Source organism: Bombus vosnesenskii, unplaced genomic scaffold, assembly GCF_011952255.1.
Source record: "Bombus vosnesenskii isolate JDL3184/JDL3185 unplaced genomic scaffold, Bvos_JDL3184-5_v1.1 scf7180000013270, whole genome shotgun sequence".
Taxonomy (NCBI): Eukaryota; Metazoa; Arthropoda; class Insecta; order Hymenoptera; family Apidae; genus Bombus; species Bombus vosnesenskii.
The window spans coordinates 2,753,421-2,775,045 of record NW_022882928.1 but is presented as its reverse complement, the minus strand read 5'-3'; the positions used below and the strand labels follow the sequence as shown (position 1 = coordinate 2,775,045).

The 21,625-nt window shown below is 43.0% G+C and overlaps 1 protein-coding gene across 6 annotated transcripts in view; it reads left to right on the top strand.

Annotated features, from left to right (window-relative positions):
• The window catches only part of LOC117230974 (solute carrier family 12 member 4), a 97,504-nt gene that overhangs the window by 10,675 nt on the left and 65,204 nt on the right, over positions 1-21,625 (top strand). For 3 of the 6 annotated variants that reach the window (XM_033488965.1, XM_033488963.1, XM_033488964.1), the window contains exon 2: positions 2,304-2,366. In XM_033488965.1, the coding sequence (XP_033344856.1) occupies positions 2,304-2,366 (63 nt within the window). Of the gene's footprint in view, positions 1-2,303; positions 2,367-20,610; positions 21,062-21,625 lie in introns of those variants that run through there. The other 3 variants (XM_033488968.1, XM_033488969.1, XM_033488970.1) reach the window with 2 other exon arrangements.

The window sequence follows — 21,625 nt, the reverse complement described above, 5'->3', positions numbered from 1 at the left end:
GAAGTAGGTTAATTCGAGTCTATTAATCAGCTACGTCCACTGAAAATTGAAACCGAATCACCAAAATGTCGTTGCTCGTTTCACCAAATCCTCCGGGATTTCTGACCCCTAAGAATTCAATCCAGACTTCCCCTAGCGTACGCCGTTCCATTAACAAATTACTATAATACGATAAGTCCGTGTAATCCGTTGCTACATCGTGTAGCATTTTAACGTGCACCAATAATAATCGACCAGGCGAGGACAGTACGAAATGCGAAAAGTTGTAGGTTCCAAAGATCGAGATAACGCACGCGGGTGCAGTGTCACGTTCAGTGTCACTTTATCTTGCCGAGGAGGAAACGATGTCTGGGCTGATCTCCGTGGGCACCGAGTTCCGATGTCACGTTCCGGGGCTCGCTATCGCGAGCTGTTGATGAGCGTCAACACCGATCAGCAAACGAGCCTGTAATTTCGAGAATCAACGGGTGTCGCGTCGAATGTCGTTCGTCTTTCTATTTTCTATCGTATCGCCTGCTCGTGTTGTATCTTATCGAAACTATCGTCGTGATTGCACTCGCAAACATCGAAATAGGTGTCCATCCTTGGTCCATTTGTTCGCTAGCTTCTTCTTCTCCTTCTTCTATTATAGTTCGTGTCTGCGTATATGACACACCTTGTAATCTTCGAGATCGAGTGTGACTTCTTGATGATCAAATGTAGGATACCTGACACTTCGTTTTCCTCTTTTCTTCTTTTACTTCCGCGACACGCTACGCTCGAGCAATATATCTTTTAACTCGCTACGTCTTATTTCAAAATTTCTTTTTATCGTTGGACTGCCTGTCACGTGTCACGGGTTTTCATGATTCATAGAAGTGTTTTTAAATTGATTCGATTCCCCCACACGCGGAGCATTAATGTTATTGCTTTTATCCGCTAATATCGCGGAAAGCTTTCGTCCGAGACAATGTTCCTCGCTCGATACCTCCGTTAAACTAATATTTTTCTCACATCTAGATTTTCTTATGGAAAACCGTGTAGAGGAAGTTACGTTTTTAATTAAAAAATTAGCCGGCGAATAAATGGTCGAAACATTAGTACGATGATTTAGATCAAAGGACACGTATCGAAATATATAAAACGTTTTGAAAGTAAATCTTCTAGATCGGAAATTTCTTGAGCGTACGATATTTCATAGAACACCAGTTGTGCCGGGGAAGCGTTTGTTTGGATAGCGGTATCAAAAAATTGATAACGACGAGCTCTCATCTTACGTCAAGAATTATTCGGTCGCCTGTACGCGTCGTGTAAATCTTCGTGACACCATCTTCATCATCTCCAGAGCACGCGCCGAACGCCACCAATTTCTCGTTTGATTTTAATACGAGTGGAAAGTATTCCGTGAGCTACCTCGGATGAAATTCGCCGTGCTGCAAAATATTTTCGAACGCCTTGTTTTTCAGTGTGCTTGAAATTCCAAGAGTTTCTTCGTATATGCGAGTATAATTGGGAAAATATAATTTCTCGCGTGAAAATTTTGTTAGGCCAGCTTTTAACCTGACAATGGAAAAAGATCGATTTAACGTTGCGTGAGAGAAACGACGAACTACGTGGTGGATTAAACATTCATAGAAAATTCACGGAAACTTTTTGAGTAATAAATACTGAAACGTAAGGAACGTGTGTCCTTCTGTTACGCTACTAGTACGCGTTAATATTTGTCGAGCAAAGAAGAAGAAGCTCAGAGGATTCTGGATGGTTTCAAGCGTATCAGAAGGAATCTGTACGCGTAACCGGGCGAAAATCATGTGAAAATCTTTGGCTGGTACGTGCCGGTTTAAAGGCTATCAAAACTACGAATGTCTGCACATGTTACGCGTTGCATAATATATTTTCAGGAGGGTCGTTTAAGATGGGTCGGGGGTGTACACGTCTCCGTTCTCCCTTCTGCACCCGCTCTGCCTCTCTGCCGGCAGGGTTTCATCGACCAATCGGTGTTGGGGTGGAGCTTAAACCGCACCACGGCGTCAGCAGCTCTTCTCTTTCGCGAAGGCCTTCCTCTGTTTCACCTACATTTACGCCTCTTGTGTCTCTACCCCTTTTACCTGGTCTATATACGGTTCAGAGGCTTTTCCAAGGCCCCTCGTCGATGCCAGTGCCGCTGCCGATCAAAATCAGCGATACGTGACTTCGATCGTCGACACCTTTTGACTAATTTTTCTTTCTTTCTTTCCCCCCTCGTCATTACGTACGGTCCACTTCTCACTACGCGTGTCTATACTCGAATAATTAAATTGACGGAAGGTGAATTTTGCTTTCAGATCCGCCACTGAATGGAGCCCAATTGGAGCATCAACATCTCGTCCCTAAGTCTGCCAGCGAATGTAAGTCGATTAAAATTCCTTGTTGTTGATTGCTTAATTGATAAACTAACATTTATTTCGTAAAAGATAGAGATTTTCTCGAGTTTCGGAATCACAGTACGAACAAAGACGATAGATATCTGGTAAAATTTTCTAGATAGGATTAACGTTTGTATTTACTTTGTTCGGAAAATCGTAAAAAGAACAAACAAACGTTCATTCTGATTGCTGCAAAAGGTACTGTCTGCGTCTTCATTCGTCCCTTTATTCGTTTCAAACTTATCTCAGCCTCTTCTTCTCACCCTGGAACTCGTATTTTTCCGCACAAAGGGGAAACTAGGTAGACGTATATACGTAGTCAACATCTGATCTATACCCCGCTAGAGGATTTCCACGTGACTTTTCCATTCTACGGCGGCTGGATAGGCTCCGTGGAAGAGGCTTCGCCAACTTTCTCGTTTTCTCCCTTTTCTTTCGCGCCTCATTGTCGGGACGAGTTAAAAAGAAACTCCTCCGGCTGCATGAGGAGCAACGAGAGGCCGATCGATGAGAGAACAGAGGGATTCGTTATCATGCTATTCACCCTTCATGGTCGTAGTCTCCAAGGGGCCATTTTTCCTCGACTTATCCATTTATTCGATCTTCTGTGTGTGACGTCTAGGTCAACAATGATTTCTAGCGATCGCACTTTCATGCACCTTGGTCGTCTATCGAACGTCGATATCGAAAAATATCTTTCGCGATATTTCTGTGGCGCTGCAATTATTATTATCTTAGCAAAGTCTTGCCTTACCTTGGGCATCGAGACGATGCATCAGTCCGAGAACGTATTTGTAAAAACAGAGAAATTAACATTTATCTTCGAACACGTATTTTTCAACACGTATCCCTCTAATAAATATAGGAGAACCGCTACATTTTATCAACTCCCATTGATATTATAATTATCTCGTAAAAGGCCGCTTTTTACTGTTCTAAGCGCGTTGCTGACAAGCTGCCCCGTCAGCTATCTGCAGCGTCACGCGCAGTCCCAGCGTATCAAATTTAAACGAGATCCCTTTTCCAACATTCTTTTTCCGAAACATTTTTCTCCGCATTCGACAGGAGACAGAAAAGAAAGAAAAAGATTACTGGACCAGCGATACAACGTTTCGCGTATTGTAGCTGTTATTTACAGTGACACTTTTTCGTGGCTGTTACAAAAGAAGGGAGTGGAAAGGGGTTAAGAACGAAAAGGAACCGCACGGGTTTCGGGTTACAGGAACCGCTTCTGACCCGAATCGGCGATTGTTGCTCGGTCACGAGCGATAAATTCGCGAGTTATATGGGGCACCGGCCGAGTTCACCAGGAGGTGTTTGTAGGAGGGCGAGGACCGGCTACAGGGAATGTCTCCTCGACCCAATTCCCAGCGGTCGCAGATTATACGCACCCAATGCGGCGTTTCGCATCCGCCACCCGTGTACCGTGTCCAGTGCCTAAATCGCGAGCTTTCGATTCCCTCGCTTACCCCTCGATGACCAACTGCTGCTCATCACGAAAATCCTTCCTTTGACTCGCTCTTTGACGAAGTCCTTTCGACCACGCTGGTTAGGCCAACTTACAAAGCGATCAGGCTGGACTTGGAACGCGTTTGCCAAGTTTTCTGGGGGAACTCGAGCGCAATGGACACAGACAGCTTTAATTCATCAGATGTTTATATACCAACGATTACAAGGATTAAAAAGTCTGATTTTTATTTCATACACAACTTAGCAATATGGCTTGTTGTTAAGATCAAAGCTAAAATTTACTTCGAAGGAAATCTCTGGAGATTTTTAATGTTCGATGAAAGGTTAAACGTTAGGGTAGCAATATAATTCGGCCGCCTATGGAGAAATAAATGAAATAGGAGAAAATATTTGGAAAGTTATAATATAAAAGATATAGAAATATAAATACACGCATAAATACAACTTTAAGGACGATTAGCGTCGTCGATTAAACTTTTCGCTTTCTCTCCGATTGTTGCACCGTCAATTGATCGATCGAGTATTTTTACCTGGCTCTCCTCGAAGCCATGAATTTTGTTTTCCTGAAAGTTTCGCCGGAGAGTTTCGAGCTTGCAACTCGTTGCAGCTAAAGTACACCATAAATATCCATTGCCGGGGCAACTTTGATAATCCTGCTAACAAAGTTGCCAGTAATTAATCCTCAAATATCTGTCCAGTCACCTGCATCGTGTTCATCTCGAATCAATCTGCATTAACTACAACAGAGACCAGAGGCAAAGATATTTCTCTCTAATTTGTCATTTGAGCGAAGTTTGTCTAACAAATGCGTTCGGCGAACAATCTATCCTACCCACGTATCGTCCAATTACGTTGTATCGTGTCGCGCGTAATGAATTTGCGGGCTCGATATCGATGCTTTTGTTCGTCGCGTCGGATACCTTCGGTTTTCCTTGTTTGTTTCAAAGCCGCGCCGTTCAACGCGTAATTTATATAATTACGAGAATACTAATTCCCCCCTATTACCGCTGGTAACGCCATTAAAATAGAAAGCAGGATGAATTATCGATTACCTAGGCAACGGGGGTACGTCTAGATTAGTTCTCGGATAACAGTGAAAACGTGGCTGCGATAACGTCACCGTACCGTGTACACAGATTCGATAATTCGCTGTAAATTATTTGTTCGTTAATTTCCTTTTCTCGATTATCTAATAATTAGCGTAGTTCTCTTTGTAAAATGTCGTCGATTAATGTTCACCGTGACAGAAGAAGCGAGGCGAACAGAGAAAATAGAAAGGAACAAGTTCTATTCTGGCATCGTGTTTCTCGTGGTTTAATTACTCGTTAATTGGATAAACGTGGCGGCTAGAGAAACACCTTAATCCCATGATATTTCATAATCGCGTGAAACAACCGTTTACTCTTCGTGGAACGTGCGAAATAGGTGGAATAGGGGAAGGAGACGCTTTTGTACGTTGAACGTTTAAGCCAGCCATTCTCGAAATTTTTAGCAGGAAACGGGCATTACGTTAAAGCTTCCGGACTGCTTTTGATCCGAGCTTTGAAAGCCATTTCAGATAAGTGGCGAGATGGCTCTCGATCCGCCATAACTTTCAATTTTTTTAACTTAAAAGACCTTCGTTTTCATACTCGCAGGGTAACTGGCACCTAATTTCGTCTGTAAGATTCAACGCATTCTCTATCGAAGACTAATTACGCTAATTTCACACGTGATTAGTGTCACACCTTTATCGACGCTGTGTTCACCGTATTTTTCTCCCTCTTATTAGCAGAATCAGTCACTCGCAATAAATAATCACATCAAACTCTCGTCGTACAACGTACAAGGACAATATTTTTTTATTTGGAAGAATTTTACAATCAATTCTCATTGAGAATTATAAGTAAATTATTCTGGCGTGGTACTATAACCTGAATAATAAATGTTTACTGTATGTTTGATTCTAGTTGAATCTACTGTTTAAATCTAGAAGGGTACAAGGAAAATGGCAGTGAAAATGTATCTTCTTCGAATTCTAGCAGAATCACTGCGACGCGTAATTTTCCATTTCTTCAGCCGCGTTCTACGTATTCATCATTGGTTATAAAGCCGCAATAATTTATATACGACGCCGGCTAGCTCATAGAATTTTAATAATGCCGCGGTCATAAATCGGGCCGAAGGACGCCGATAAATATAGCAACGCGTTAAAAAATTGACGTCTATCGTTCGATCGGGTCGAGAGAATAATTAATCGATGTTCCGGTATCGAAGCTGGTGAGACACGGGCCAAGACGCGAATCGCGCGACGGTAGTCCCAATTGCCGGTTCGAATGTGCCGTTCGAAATTTGATTAGGTTAATTGAATAACGGGCTTATTTCGGTGGCCGAGCGACCAGTTGGACGAAGCCATCGTTCCGCTTCAGAATTAAACAGCCGGGACACGAATCTACGCCCAGCGTACGCGATATAAACGACTTAGTTGAACGAGGAATGCGGAATGCATCGGTGCTATCCTATTGATTACTTTGGTTTCACTCGTCGCCGAGAACGCCTGTCGATTGAACCGAACCGGACGCTCTTGGAATCTCAATGATTTTTCATTCGACTTTCCGCTGGAATTCTCCAACAATGTCTCGAAAACAGTGAGATATATTTACCGTTTTAATAACATCCAAATACAATAATCGGATAAGATTCTGACAAAGTGTTTATACAAGAGTGAAATACATCTGCCTTTTCGATAACGTTTATAGAAAAGGAAATCTGATAACGAGATAAGATGCCTGTAAATAGAACGTCTCCGAAACAGTGAAATATTCATATTTCCGATAACGTTGATAGTAAGAGCTCGAGAATAAGACTGACGATTGGACAAGATTCTTGAATAATGGATAAAATGTCAGCGAGCGGGAAACAGCCAGCAGCGTACATCTTTATATCGTTAAAAAGAAACGCGTTTTATGGCGTATAAAAAGGAATCGCGCAGACAGGTATATCGGCTGGGGTTTGCCAGTTAATCTTCACTCTGGCATTTTTACGGTTCATAATTTGATAACTTTATGACAGGCGATTTTTACGGGACGATGATTCGCCGGTCCAAGGTTCCCGTGGTTCGATAACTGTGCGATCGGGACGTTGGTAAAAGCCAGTGGTCTTGTTTGATTCGCTGTTATTTCGATAAACTAATATTTCCACGCGCTGCCATAATTCAATTGTTGTCGAACTCCGTTGCCCCGCTTAACCGTGGCGTAATTAGATTCTACCTGGCCTCACTCCCCTCTTATTTATACGGATAGTTCCGGAGAACGATAGTTTCGAAGTGTTTGATCTCGTTCGCGTTCTCGGCTTCCGCTACGATAAATTAACGAACCTACAGATATATACACGTGTACGTTATGTATAGACGATAGAATTCGCGTGAGATTTCGATTGGTGATTAGATTTCCGCGCGTGATTCGCGATCCAATGACGCGAACGATCGCTGGATCAAGCGATATCGGGCCGGGCTATTATCGATTCGTGGCAAGTCCCAAGGCCACTTTCCACAATCGTTTAGCATTACGCGGTCATGTGGGCGCATGGCCTCTGCTCCGAGCGTCTAATCGCCTACTTAGATACGAGGTATACGTCTCGTGTTTACGGATACTCGTACACGCGAATAATAATAATAATAATAGTCGTGCTGCAAGCAGTATTTTACATACGACGACGTGGATGAGATCGAATGACTGTAATTAAGTAACTTTCCAGCAGAGAATTTGCTTTTTTTTTAATGTAGGAAATTTTATCTTTTTTGCTATTCTTTCTTTATCTATCGAATCCTCTCAATCTTTTGTAACGTGCACTGCGTTTAATAACTCGGTGTCACGTAATTTCTCGTTGCGTGTCTATCGTCGCGTTATATTCATGGATACGAAACAATCAGAAAAATGCGTCGTTAAATAAATGATAGAAGTCGATGTCTCGATCTTTCATCGATGCACAAGCTGAAAGACGAAATACACGATGTTCTGTTCAGAGGAAACTTGGGTCGTATCGAAGTAGAGTAAACAAGAATCTGACGCGTCTCGGGAGTTGTCTGAAAATCATGAAAGTCTTCTTACACTCTTATTGCCAGCGTTCCCTGATGATACGCCGGAACAGAATCTCCTCTTTGTACTTACACGCAACGCCCTCGATTCGAGGACATTTAATATGTTCCTATCTCGAGTAACATGCGAATATTTCATCTATCCATTATTTCGCTGAAAACTGGAAGAGAAGAAGGAAACAGAAAGGCAAAGGAGGAAAATACGAGTAGGTTCTCGCGTATTTGGTATGGCAGTATTTATCTTCCGTATTTAGGAATTTCGATCGATTCTCATTCATGAAAAAGGGGCTCTCGATCCAGATGAAATTCCATCGACGATATCGATTTCACTTTCCTCCAATTTTTATATCCTAATAAACTTCGCGATCCTCGATTTTCCTCTGTTTTTCTTTACTTTTGTTATCGCATTTTTATTTCGTTCCCGAATACGCAATAAGCATAAAAATATTGAATGTTCACTGGTGAGAAAAAGTCGAATGCCGAAGTTGAGAAAATCGACGATTAACGCGCAGAGAAATTCGTTGAAAAGGTAATTCGCTTCGTCGTTGGAACTAATTTTAGTAACCTGACGATAAATTCCCACTCGACGAGTCGTTTATCTTTTGGAACTGCATTTTTTCTTCCGTGAAATTGGGAAAGTTCCCTTGTGTCTAATTCTTGAATAATAGCCGGCGAATTTAGCTTCTTTGTAATATGCGCGTGTCTTACATTTTGTATCTTGCGTTTTGCTCGTCTTTCTTCTCTTTACTGCTTCTTCGCTGTTAAGGAAGAATTTTAAGAGTCAACGAGATGAAACATTCATTAGGAAATATCTAGAGAAGTAAAATGTTGCTTGTTCTCGACGGTGTTCGAAGTAAAATACGTGCGTAAAATATTTAACGAGGCATAAACATTTACGTGCGTGCAACGACGCCCGTAAAACTATACTTAAAGCAAAAATCGTAATGGAAAATTCCATTACCAGGCAGAATTTATCGAATGAGAATCTTTTTAATATAAAAACAGACTTTGAGAGTTTCCTAGTCCCAGAAATAGCAATCTATCAAATATTCGCGCCTTAATAAAATATACACGTCCTTTTTAAATTATTAGTTTTCCTCCGTTGTATCCGAGTTTCGATATTTAGTCGCACCGTCTCTTCCTGATCGATCAATTTTTCGATCTAATTTTGGAAATTTCGAAATTTCCCTAGTCGGTTCCACTAATTTCCACGATAATCGACGCGCATTGTGTTATCGAATTTTCATCAAGAAACCACCGCGAAGGCCGACGAGATTAAAGTCGTTACTAGTCCGTTAATAGAGACATGGCAGGTTCATCTGGTCGAGATCTTCGCACGAAGACGTGCGGCCTTGAACCAAGCTTTTCTACCTTCACCCTCAATGCGCCGACCCTGATAACCTTATTTATAAACTCGGGCCACTATCTCGTTGCCTACAGGCTTTACTCTTCAATTTCATCCTTCTGCGAAACTAGAAGGTCAATTCGACACCAATCTCGAAGATTCTACAACCTTTATTTTCTCGCGCTTTCAAAGAAACTTCGTTATTTCGCGATTCACGATAACACAATCGACGATATTTCAGCCGTTCGAACGAAATTCAAAATGCAAATTCACCCTTTCAACGTGCATTTCCGGACATACTCGCAGGAAACGTTGCAAGAGAGAAACAGGAATTTTCTTAAGAAGCAAGTGGCAAAAGATCACGCTTGGAATCTTCTCGATGAATTGCGCGCAAGTTTCGTAACAATTTTCTACGTATTCGAGGTACGTCGCGTCGTCCAGCATTCCGCTAATTGCGTTTCTCTGTCCATCGAGCGTGCGATTTAACGTCTTCTGAAAAGAACGGACTTTGGCCGTAAATCTTCGTCGTGGTAACACGGAATGAAGTGTGTCGTTGCTGCATTCCCAATTTTCTGTTCTCGATTCCGGCCAGCATTGGTTTTCAGAATCGCGTAGAAAATTCGCTGGACGGAGAACGGAATTCGTCCGATCGCTTCGTTACTGGAAATCGAAAGAGTTCCAACCTCCAAAATAACGATGGCGAAGTTCATTGGCTGCGACCTTATTCCAGCCATATTCTCCTGAACGCAGACCTCGATCGTTAACTGGGGCATGGCACGCAATTTCTATCCTAGACCTTCGTGGCCGACGTTTTCCTATCGAGCGATCCTTCGCCGCGATAATTGCTTGTATAACCGGTGATCTTGAGACGATATTATATATTCGTCGCTAATACGACGAAAGCCCAAACACATCACGCTTTCTGCAGAACAGTTTCCGCCGGAATCGCTTTGTGTTTTCTGTTACGATTCGTTACGCTACTCTGTCTCGTTACGATCGCAGGTGTACTGTATCGATCCAGTCGAGGGTTGTATCGTAGCCCAGTGCCGAGGTCGAGTATATCGTAGGCGAGTGTGAATTTTTCCCTGATTGCTTCAACTTTTGCGGGGAAACGTCGATTTCCATATGGACTGCGGTATTTACAAGCTTTGTTTCGTATTATCTGCCACAGTGGATCGGTTTGCGCGTCTGAAATATCGATTCCAGCGCACTCTGCGCGAAACATACGAGACACATCTTTATACCATGTAACGCTGCGTGCCACAATTTCGATAGTACAATATCGTGCCGCGTTCTACCACGTACATCTCGCGTCATCTGTGAATGTTACATTCACGCGTATGCTATGTTTCCAAGCTGTTCAATTTTTTCCGAAACTATTGTTCTTTCCGAATCGATCGAAGTAAATTTCCACCCTGTTTCAAGACACGTGTATCATCGACCCTTGATCGAATTTACAACTACACGGCATACAGTTCGATCAATTAAAGGCACGTCTGTAAACAGATTAAGGAGCAGAAGGTATCGTATTCGCGACAGGTCGAGGGTGTGGCAGAACCACCCTGACCGACAACGTCTTGACGTGACGTCGCGCTGAGGCCCTGAACTGAATCGAGGTTCATTGTCTGTGACCTTACCTCGCCTGCTGTGCAGCCTTATTCATAAATGCAGGGTTCTCGATTGTTAACTGGCGCCAGGCATGCGATCTATCGCTCGTGCACCCTTCTCACCCTTCGAACTGTCGACAGGGGCTGCACGGATACGACAACAGTTACACAAGTGCTCGGTAGTATAGAGCGGAGCTGCTTGTGTTTCTTAGAGAAACTGCCGACCCGACCTTCCTACCATGCAGTCTCTCGATCAATCGAATCGACCGATTCTTGGAATATTTCGCGGGATTTCGAGATGCATAGCTTGGAAGATGCGTGGTTTCGTTTTCGGCGCAATGTGAGTGGAGAAAAATTTGCCAATTTCGAAATCTTTTCACATGAAACGTAAAATTCGTCTTTGCGTATTATTAGTTCTCTGCGTATTGTTAGGAATTTATTTTTTATCATTCGAAAACAACGAACCAAGTATTATCTTCGGCCGTGATAGTACAGAAAATATTTTAATCGCAATTTGTATACTTTGCAAAGTGGAGAATATCTTCGTACCAATTTTATTGCGATATCTTAACGCGTATCTTAATTGAGTTTAAGATCAGTTCGAAAATGTATAAACGCGAATAGAATAAGAGAAAGAGATTAAAGCGAAAAGAAAATTCATTCGTCAGATGTTATCGTTGAATCTCGTCGTTGTTATCTGTAAACCTGTGATTAGAGGATTTTAATTCGATGTTCGACGTCACGGAACGACTTTAGTCGCGCGGGTTCGAGTCGTAAAAATGACTCCCGCGGCACCACGAGTAAACTGTAACGGAGCTGGCAACACGGAGGGAGCGTAATTGTCCTAATTAAATTCACGACACCGGCGCTTTCGCAGAGAAGTTTTAATGAAACGTTAGCGGAACTGTACGGCCCCGAGGAAACGGTGAAACCAGCCGTCATCCACGTTTCCATCGTTCTATCGCGTCCATGCTACCTTTTTCCAATTTCATCCAATCTCTTTTCTGTAATTTACCGTTGTAGATTACCGTAGATTACTCGCAACAGATAAGATATCGTCTTGTCACGATTCAGACGATATTCAAATCGTTACGAATATTAGTATCGATTTGTAAATAGTAAGTAGCGTTAACGGAAGACGCGAAGGATCAGCGGAAGAAAATGCTAAAAGGTTTCTTCTGTACTAACAGAACGAACAGCGGCTGAGAGTTGACTAACGGAAGATCGGTTGGTTTTTTCTTTTTTATTTTTCAATTTCTACTTTACAATTTGTCCAGCTGGACATTTGATCAATTTTTCTAACTTAATTGCCAAATAACATGTGAATGGCTACCCTCAGCGGGATACGATCTTCGAGTTTGACTATTTTATTTCTTTACTGAGGTCAGTGGGGTGTTTTCTTTTTAGTCTTCTTTCTATGAGAGTTTCATTCGCTTCAGCAGTCACCTGGTTTGGATGTGTTGCCGTTCTTTCCTTGTATTTTTCTGCGTACCTGCTGATTTCTTCTTTAACCGTTGGTATTTTGAAGTCTTTGCAGATTGGTTGGTTATCCACATTTTAGAAATCAAACAGAAACGGACCATCCTTCTGGTCCTCTTGGTTCGCAAACATTCAAAATGTCCTGTTCTCCCGCGATGAATTTTATAAGCAGAAAAGTTCAGTCTTTAAGAACCATTGTATTTATTTGTTTCAAGAAATAACCGCAGTTTACGCAGTCAACGTCTCTATGTTAAAATTTCCGGGTTATACTCTCTTCTTATTTCTTAGCCGACTTACCTTACGATCTAAAATACCAATTTCTACATTTTACACGACCTAGAGTCTCGCAGTTCCATGAATGATCTTTTACACACGTCACCTTGTGTATTGCACGTTTTGAACGGGGAAATGTTGGCTGCAGCAGCTGGAGAACGCTGTCACAGTCGATCCAGTGGACAAAAAGGAGTCGAGCGCGCTTTCATTAGAAGGAACAGCGGTCGTAAATTTAATTGGACCGAATTTAGTTCTTTAATTCTTAGCGGCGCGTGCCAGGAAAAGGCGAGCCCCCATTGTGTCGCGGGCTCCTCTCCGTAAACCTTAATAACGAGAATAATAGATCCACTTAACACACCTGGTGCTCGCGAAAAAACGGTCTTCCGATTTCGTTGCCACTCATCTTTATACGATGCTACAATAATACGTAAGATATTCTGTTGAAGTGGATCCCACTTCCAGCAAAACTCCGCATCTTTTCTGATGTTTAGTTTTCTTAGTCCTCGAAGCCATTGAATATTGTTTATCACTAAATCAATTTCAAGGGCCTCTCAGCCCCATAGCCCTTTCTAGAAACACGTTTTGCACAAATGATGCAGTCGGTTACAGACAGGGTAGTTTTCGTAATTGTATAAATACCCATAGCCAGCGTGCGGATCTTCATTAGCATACACATTGTACTTATACTTAACACTAGAACTACCGATAGTTAACACAAAGCTATTTCTACCAAAACCAGTGGAAATCACTGGTCTTTAAAAAATAGGTAATAACAGAATATTTTTACATGAAGTAGAAATTTTATAATAAAATTGTAAAACCAGTCAATTTAATTGGTGTGGTAGTTCTAGTGTTAAACTTACTTAAATATATTTCTATTATACATTCGTCCACGCATTCCATATACAATATTGTCATATTTTTGGGGTAACAACTATTCATTTATCTTATTGTTAAGATCCGTGTTACCACCTGCGCGAGAAGTGTCAATCTCCAAGTGTCAATTACTTGGGTTGAGGTCTAAAGTTGCTGATGGTTTTGATCTACGATCAACGGTACCTGGGACGGTCGACTCGTCTTAGAATTACCATGTCCTTTGGGGTTTCCCACGACTATCTCGCTTCGATCGTTGAGTGGTTAGCATAAACTTAGTTGCCATTATACAGGTTTGTACGTGATTTAACGCGTCTCGTTGCCTTTTAGCTCTATCGAATCTTCTTGCTATTACACCTTGCTATCGCATTTTGCTATTGCATCGATCATTCTATCGAGAACGCGTTACTTCGCAGCAACGGAGATTAACCGGCGAGGCAAGATCGTTTGTCATCTTTAATGCTCGTCTTCCGTGGTTACCGTGGATGTAGCATTGCAGGAGATAAATCTTGCTGCTTGCCATTTTTCATTATTCTCGGACTCGAGAAGGGAATTTCGGAAAAAAACAGTTGCTTGTTATTCATCTGACGGTAATTCAGAATTTCGAGAAGACTTGGTATCGTTTTGCCTGTTCTCAAGAAGTAATTTGATCCTAATATTTCATTATCAAAGATACAAGCTGTCAGAACCGATGTTTCGCGCGGATAATTTATCATTCTTGTTTAGAGTTGTTCGTCTTGAACACCTACGCTGGTCTCGTTGAATACGAAGCTGACAGCTACTCGAGTAAACGAAACTTGAACGTCATCTTACAGACTTTTTTGCTACCTTATATTTCACAATATTTCACGAATATCGAGATTAAAGTGAAAACCGGAGCAGCTCGAGTTTGACAACATTCTTCTGTCCACTGATCCTTCCGTAAAGAGGATTTCTTCGTGATAATGGCTTATCAAACTTGTCTGTCGTAGTTTTTGCGCCAACTCGTGGAAACTTTTTGCGTTAGGGTAGACTTTAAAAGTCGCTCGAGATCGAAGTCGTCGGTGGCTACACGTTCCCGGAGATATTACAATTTTATTCATTCGCGAGATTCGAGTGCTTTACACGGAAGAAACAATGGAATTTCGACTCGTGAAACCGGACAATCGTTGCTCCTCGCTGCTCAAACTGAAAAGCTGGCGATCGCACGAAACGTCTGCTATGTTTGTGTAACATTTGTTAACGTTTTCTAAGGTTCAGTCGAATTACTTTTAAGGACCGCGAATTTGTCCGACAAAGGTTTATGTGTAGAGGATGGTTGGTCGGTGAGGTTTAATGAACGAGATTGCTCGTTGTTGAAACCGTCGAATATATTTAAAATGATAAATTAGTATACAGATAATGTTCGCAAAGATGCTCGTACTAACCGATTCGCTGAGACAGTGTATAAGTCGTAAAATAGGATCGCTAATGACTCGTTAATTAGATCGCTGATAATTCGTTGATAACTGGTTGATAACTGGTTGATAACTGATCGACAACTGACTGTAACTCATTTCCTTGCGACCGCGTCCGCTTATTTATACTGGTCGAGGAAGAGTCGGAAAATTCAAATTCGTCTTTGTTCGACGGTTGCACGTAGCAGCGACATTGCTCGGAGTTTATTTATTCTTACATTGCGTGTGTCCTAACGATCTTGATATTCCGAGGCAAAACAACAACATGATTTGAATCGTCCTCTAACTCATGTGCCGCTACAAATATTTCGACGCAAACATTGCTCATAATCTGCATTGGAATAGCTGGTCGAACGATTCGCGAAATTCTCGATACACAGGGTATTACGGGAACAGACGGGACCCAGATGTCCGCTCATCCTTACTGCGTACACTCAATAGTCTTAAGGATCCATCGTAAATCTCAGGAATTTGCTAGCTAAGGTTCTACAGATCGAACAAATATCTTTGTTTCTAAAGCATTTTCTGTAGATTATTGTCTACTACAGCTTGACACGGGAAAGTTAGGTTTTCTCACTTACGATGCTTCCCACTAGCAACTTTCTATCGAGGGTGGCTAGGACCCTTCCGAGTCCACCAACCCTCGTTTATCGAATCAGAAGCAATGTATACTGCCCTCACTTTCCTGACCAAAAATGTCATGAACAAATCCGATGATCCCGTGCGCTAGACACATCCATCGTTAGCTTTCTTCTGATTCAGTATCGTCACTGTATTTTACTTATTCTACAACGTTAGAATAATCAACATGTCAGTACCGGGTTAGTTCATTTTCTGTCTTTTCCCTTATTGCCAGGTCAACTATAACAAAACTCTAAGAGCCTTGCTCGATCACCAACGAATATTCTGCCAACGAGTATCGCATCTCTATACGCTAAATCATTGTCGACGATATACAGGGTGGTTGGTAACTGGTGGTGGTTGGTAATAAAAATTTTTCGTTTGAGACTTTGTTTCCGAGAAAATCGACTTTGAATTTTCGCTCGGTACGCGTGCGGTACGTTATAACGGACTTCACTGTAGATCGTTGTTTCGATGGAAAAACTAAAAACAAAAAATAAAAAAAAAAATTTGTATTCTATATTTTCGACTTCTTTTTTCGCGTAGAATCACCCCCTTTCCGCTTATACCACCAGTTACCAACCACCCTGTATACCATAAGCAACGGAGTAACTTAAGTGTTAAAAATATAAATTTTATAACCCTGTTAATCGCTAATCGTTACCCTCTCAAACACCTCCATTATCTTAACGGAAATCAGGGGATCGATCAACTCGTGGTGTCGATTTTTATAATCGTAACGGGAATTTACGACTCCCGTTGACGTGTTTTTTCGTGATTTCGTCTCCCCGCGATTGGTCGAAAATACACAGGGAACAATCGGAGGAAATACAAGACAGACTAGACTTGAAATCGGAAGATAAGGTAAACGAGAAGCTTTTGAGAATAAAAGGGCGAAATGGAGCATGTAGTGGTCCGGTTTCGAAGCTGTATTTCAGAATTGGAGTCCGTAAGAGGATTCTACGATAAAGGGATTCGCCGTCTGGCCGCGGGGAAATAAAAATAAATAGTTTCGTTTAACGACGAGTCGATCGGCTTTCGACCGTCTGCTCTCGCCTTTTCTCTAGCTTGTCTCGCTTTTTGTCCGGATATCGAAACGCTCGTAACAATAAAAGAGAGAAAAGAGGCAAACCAGCCGTTTGTCGCTGCAACGTCGTTGAATTATCGCCGATGATAAATCGTGAGTGCATTTTTCAAACTCGATACAGTCGAATGTTAAATTTCCGCGAGTGGCCGAGGTATTGTGTGTAGTTAAGCTAAAAGCATAAAATTCGCCATGTAACCCGTTCGACCTGATCGATCATCTGGAGTTCGCGTTGAAACCAGTGCCGCCCTATCTGTTCTCGATTACACGATCGACCCTCGTTGAGCCTTCGTTGTACCGCGATGTCGATTCCAAACATCGTGAACGGCCTATGGCGCCCAATACGTAGCAAATTGAACCGTATAGCTATAGAAAGGAAAGAAAAATGGTTATTCGTTGAGAAAATCATTGGAGCTTGCAGGACAAACTTGTAGAAAGATGGTTGGAACCAAACCTAGATATTTATTCGATCAGATAATACGTAGTTACTTCTACTAACCGAGACACAGCCACTCATTCTGCAAACTTTACCGCTATATAAACTTTCTGCTTCGCGTTAAACGAAGTCAAGGAGTTAATCGAAAATACATCTTAGACTCTGAAATTTTCAACGACCTATACTAACCTATATTCCGCTAAGTTCTCCAACTTTTCTTGTCCAAGCTTTGCTAGCACACGAGTCTCTCGTACCATTCGTTCTCTCCAATGAGCGGCTATCTACACATAAAGAGGATCATAAAAAGGACCGTACGTTTATCCTTATTACCGCAGACGATCCAAGAACTCTTTAGTACTACCTGTTAAACTCTAAACGAGTTTAAGCAATCTCCGATCCAGTCTTGCCGCAAGATCCAACGAAACCGATTTATCGAGCCTACGATAAACGTCGGTTTAAGTCTAAAACAGAGGATTTCATTCGAAACGCGTGCGATTCGCTTCATCCATTGGACTTGGACAGAAGCACGTGTCGCGGACGAGAACACGTCCTAAGGACAATCCTTCGTTGCGATCAACGATGAAAGCCATACACGTTGTTCGATCGTTCAATTACGAGCAAGAGAAATCAAAGCGTCGTCCGTTTGCACGCCACGTATACGATCGAGCTGAATCTTGTTTGTCGAGAGAACTGCTGTGCCATTACGACGTATTTCCAATGACTACTGCACACCGATCGCTTTGATTCACGAATCTTCTCCGAACAAACAACATTCTTCGTCCCGTTTCTTTGCCTCGACTTCCGTGGCCAGCATCTTTCCTTTCGAATGGAGATCTTTTTTTTCAGAAAAATTGATTTCTCAGGAAAATAGCTGTGGAAGATCGAGAAGCTACCGACTCTGCGATTCGTTCACTCAAGAAATGCAAATATCAGAACTTGTTGAAAGTTTTGGCTGGAAATTTGAAGATCCAGCCAATGGATCCGTGGAGGGATGGGAATGTTATAAACGAGAACGAGAAATGAAACGAGTTTCTACACAAGTTTCCCGTTTAAACTACACGCGAATGTATAAATGTGAAATCGAATTTAAATCGAAAGCCTTCTCGCCCTCCGCTCCGGTTTGTTGTACCAATGATCGATTCTTCGTCGATATATTCTTTATCCGCGATAATTTGTCGATGAAAGTGACCAATTAGACTTTGCCGATTCCTACTCGAAGGTATCGTCTTTTTTTTCGATTTACGTTAATTACTCAGTCGAGGCTTGATCCGATATCGCTCGACCCGATATTACGATCGCCTCGTGCCAAGGCAATAAATCGCGGCCGCGTTTCGGCCCGCGTTTCACGAAGAGAACGGGGAATTTGACTTTTTTTTAGCTCAAAATGCATGAGATTTTCCCCTATTGGCCATGTTCCATTCACGTTGGACGTTTCGAGGATCAGATCCTCGAAGAGGAGAAAAATCCGTATCGTTTAATCGCACGAAGCAAACGTTGGGAAAATGGATCGAGGTGTCAGCGAGTTGAAAATTAAAGTAGTGAAAATCAGTATCGTTCCTTTAGTCTCGCAACTAATAAAATTAAATTACAACACGGAAGAATACAACGAATCGTTTTAAATAGCAAACACAGAGCACATTTTCGTGAAAAATAACGGTGGTTCTTTGCACTTTTCGTTGGATTTTTCATTTTAAAATCTCGTAGAGACCCGGTGATCGTTCTCGGCGTAACTCGTGGTGGCTTGGTACCATCGCGTGAGAGAAACAAGCTAGAGACAAAATTCGTACGTTGCTAAAGCGCAAAGAGCGTACAAAGAGCGAGATGTACTGGAAATCACGCGGACCAGAAAGGGCGCGGGTAATGTGTTTACTATTCGAAGTAGTCGTTGTATTCTCTGGGTATAGCGGGCACATTCGCGTTGTTCGAACGTTGCGGATGCTTGAAATCGTGCATGAGCCTGTCGTTTGTTCGAAATGCTCCAACCAGTCACGAAATGTTTGTACACGTGGAACTCGACGGTTCTTCGAACGAGCAGTTTTCTAATTTAGCGGATATTTCTTTACAGTGACGATGATGAACGTTTCTTTCAAGCGTTTCACGTTTTCAGTCGCAGTGATTGTTTTTCAGCTCGATTCGACAACGCGAATCGGATGAGATTCTGCCAATAATCGTTTGCTATTTTGCGTCACGGTCGTGTACAACGAATGATTCGCGAAATGCTTAATGCCAATGCATCTGCTCGTGTTGGAATTACCAAACGATTGTAACAAAGACCGGTGATTTAGAAAATACCTTGAACGATATCCCAAAATCCATATTTCAGCCATTTATCGTCGTTTACCTTCGTCGAGGCCAATTTTCCCGAATCGATATTAACAAGCGTCTAAAACGAACGATTCGCGTCCGTAGGGCGCATCTTCGGTCGGACGCGTACCCATGAATCACGAAAGCGGAGAATCAGTGAGCGGAATCCGGTGAAACTTTAATCGTTTCGCAACCGCCCTATGACGGGTCTCTCATCAAACTTTCATCGACGTTCATCCCTATCAGGCCGCGCAGTTGCCATTTAAATAAAAAGTAGGACGTAACTATAGCCGTGGATAGACCGCACGTTCTCGGAATTATTGATAGAAATCGTACTCTTCGCTCTCCATCAATTAGAACGATTGGAAATTTCGAAAGTGCGGCGTCGAAACGTATCGACGTCGTCCCGAAGTGAAAGACGTGCACGACGAGGAGAAAAGTCACGCGATATCCGGTTTACGTACAGGTACCAGCAAACGACGAATTAGATGAAATTTTATTATCGACGAAAAGTGGAAACGGACGAAACGTAACAAACTCGTTTGACAAAGAAAGCGAAAGAAAGAAATAGCCGCGAAAAGAAAGTCTGCTGAAAATAGGCGGAACGTAAACAAAGCTATCTAAAGTAAAGCATCGAAGACACGTAGAGAACAGACTCGAACCGAGAGGACGTAGAAGTAATAAGCACACCGGTGGTAACAACGATAAGCAGCATGAAGCGAGTTCGCCGTGACAAAATGAGAAACTACAGCGTGGTTGGTGAAGAAGCAGAAGCATAGAAAGGTAACGAGGTCCGTGGTGGTGGAGAAAATCGTAGAAGAAAAGCGGCGCGTTGGAAGGAAAGCGGCGCCGCGCCGGTGTAAACTGTCGACGGGAGTATAAACCGGGAGCGCGCGAAGCTCGGACGAAGATAGCCAAACGTTCGTTTAACGGGGTCGATAGAGACGGTGGAAACCAGTTCGAATGTCGAAGGAAGGAAGGGTAGAGACCGCGAAACCCGAAGAGAGACGGAGCGAGTGGCGCACGGTAAAGCCATAGGGAGGGAACGAGAAAGAAAAGGATAGAGGGAGAGAGGGAGTTCCTAACGTGGCGTTAGCGAGTGAAGCAGTGGGGTGGCCAGAGTGGGTGACGGGTTAGGTCGGGTGGGTGGCAGAGGTAGCTACCCAGTGGGTAGTAGTAGGTGCGCACCCTACGCGGATACCAGGTGAGTGGGGCAGAGAGAGCAACCAACCCCCGGGACAAAACGCGAAAAACCACTTGTGCGTCTCCATCCTGACGATCGGTGGCGTTCTACGATATCGCTCCACTCCTCCCGTCTGTCTATCGCCCTTCGGTCGTTTGGTTGCTCGTGGTTCGGTCAGTCGGTTGGAGGTTGTCGTTTCGACTTCCACCACTGTCACTCGGGTCTAACGTTCAAAGGCGATCCTTCGCCCGCGTCCAGTTGGAATTCGATCGCGAACCGCGGTAGTGCGACTAACCCGAGGGTTTGGTTCGTCCGCACGAGCAGTATCCGTCTTCTGGATTCGGATCGAACAGTGGGAAGATCGGCGAACGAAATCGTGGAACTCGATTCACGGCGTCTCGAAGGGTGAAACTGTCGATATACGGGAGAGAGGAGACCCAGGCAGCGTGCGATGCGAGGAGCAGCCTTCATCGATCCAGCTTGAACCGGGGGTGAGCTGACACTGGCCGGGATCCTGAACCGCCGATCCAGCCACGTGATCCATCGGGGATCGAGAGCAGCAACCTCGTGTGCGCGTCCGATCTTTCGAATCTCTTTTCTTTTTACTCGTTTTCTGCCAGTTGGCTTGAGAGAGGCGGGCAGTGGTGTTGCGCGTCAAGGGGAAGCTGGCTTCTTCGGGATGATCTCAGGTGATTCCTTTTCTCTCCTCGTTGCTTCCCGAGGAAACATCTCTCCTTGTCTTTTTTTATGGCAAGTTGGAGATGTTATACGTTACGGATCGATGAGTTCGAGGAGCGTTGAAGACGAGACCCGATGAAAATTTCACGAGCTTCCTCGTTCAGGATTTACTTCATCTTTTCGACGTGCATATAAATACGTGTCGGGTGGAAGAAATACGTAGATATAATCTTGCTCGGAACGTCAGATCCTTTTCCTTGGATCGATCGATGATTTATCTCCTTCCTATAACGCGCTCCTGTTTGTTTGTTCGCTTCTCACAATTTTCAACCGAATTTTACGTCAGCGCGATCTAATCCGAGCGACGTGTAATTGGT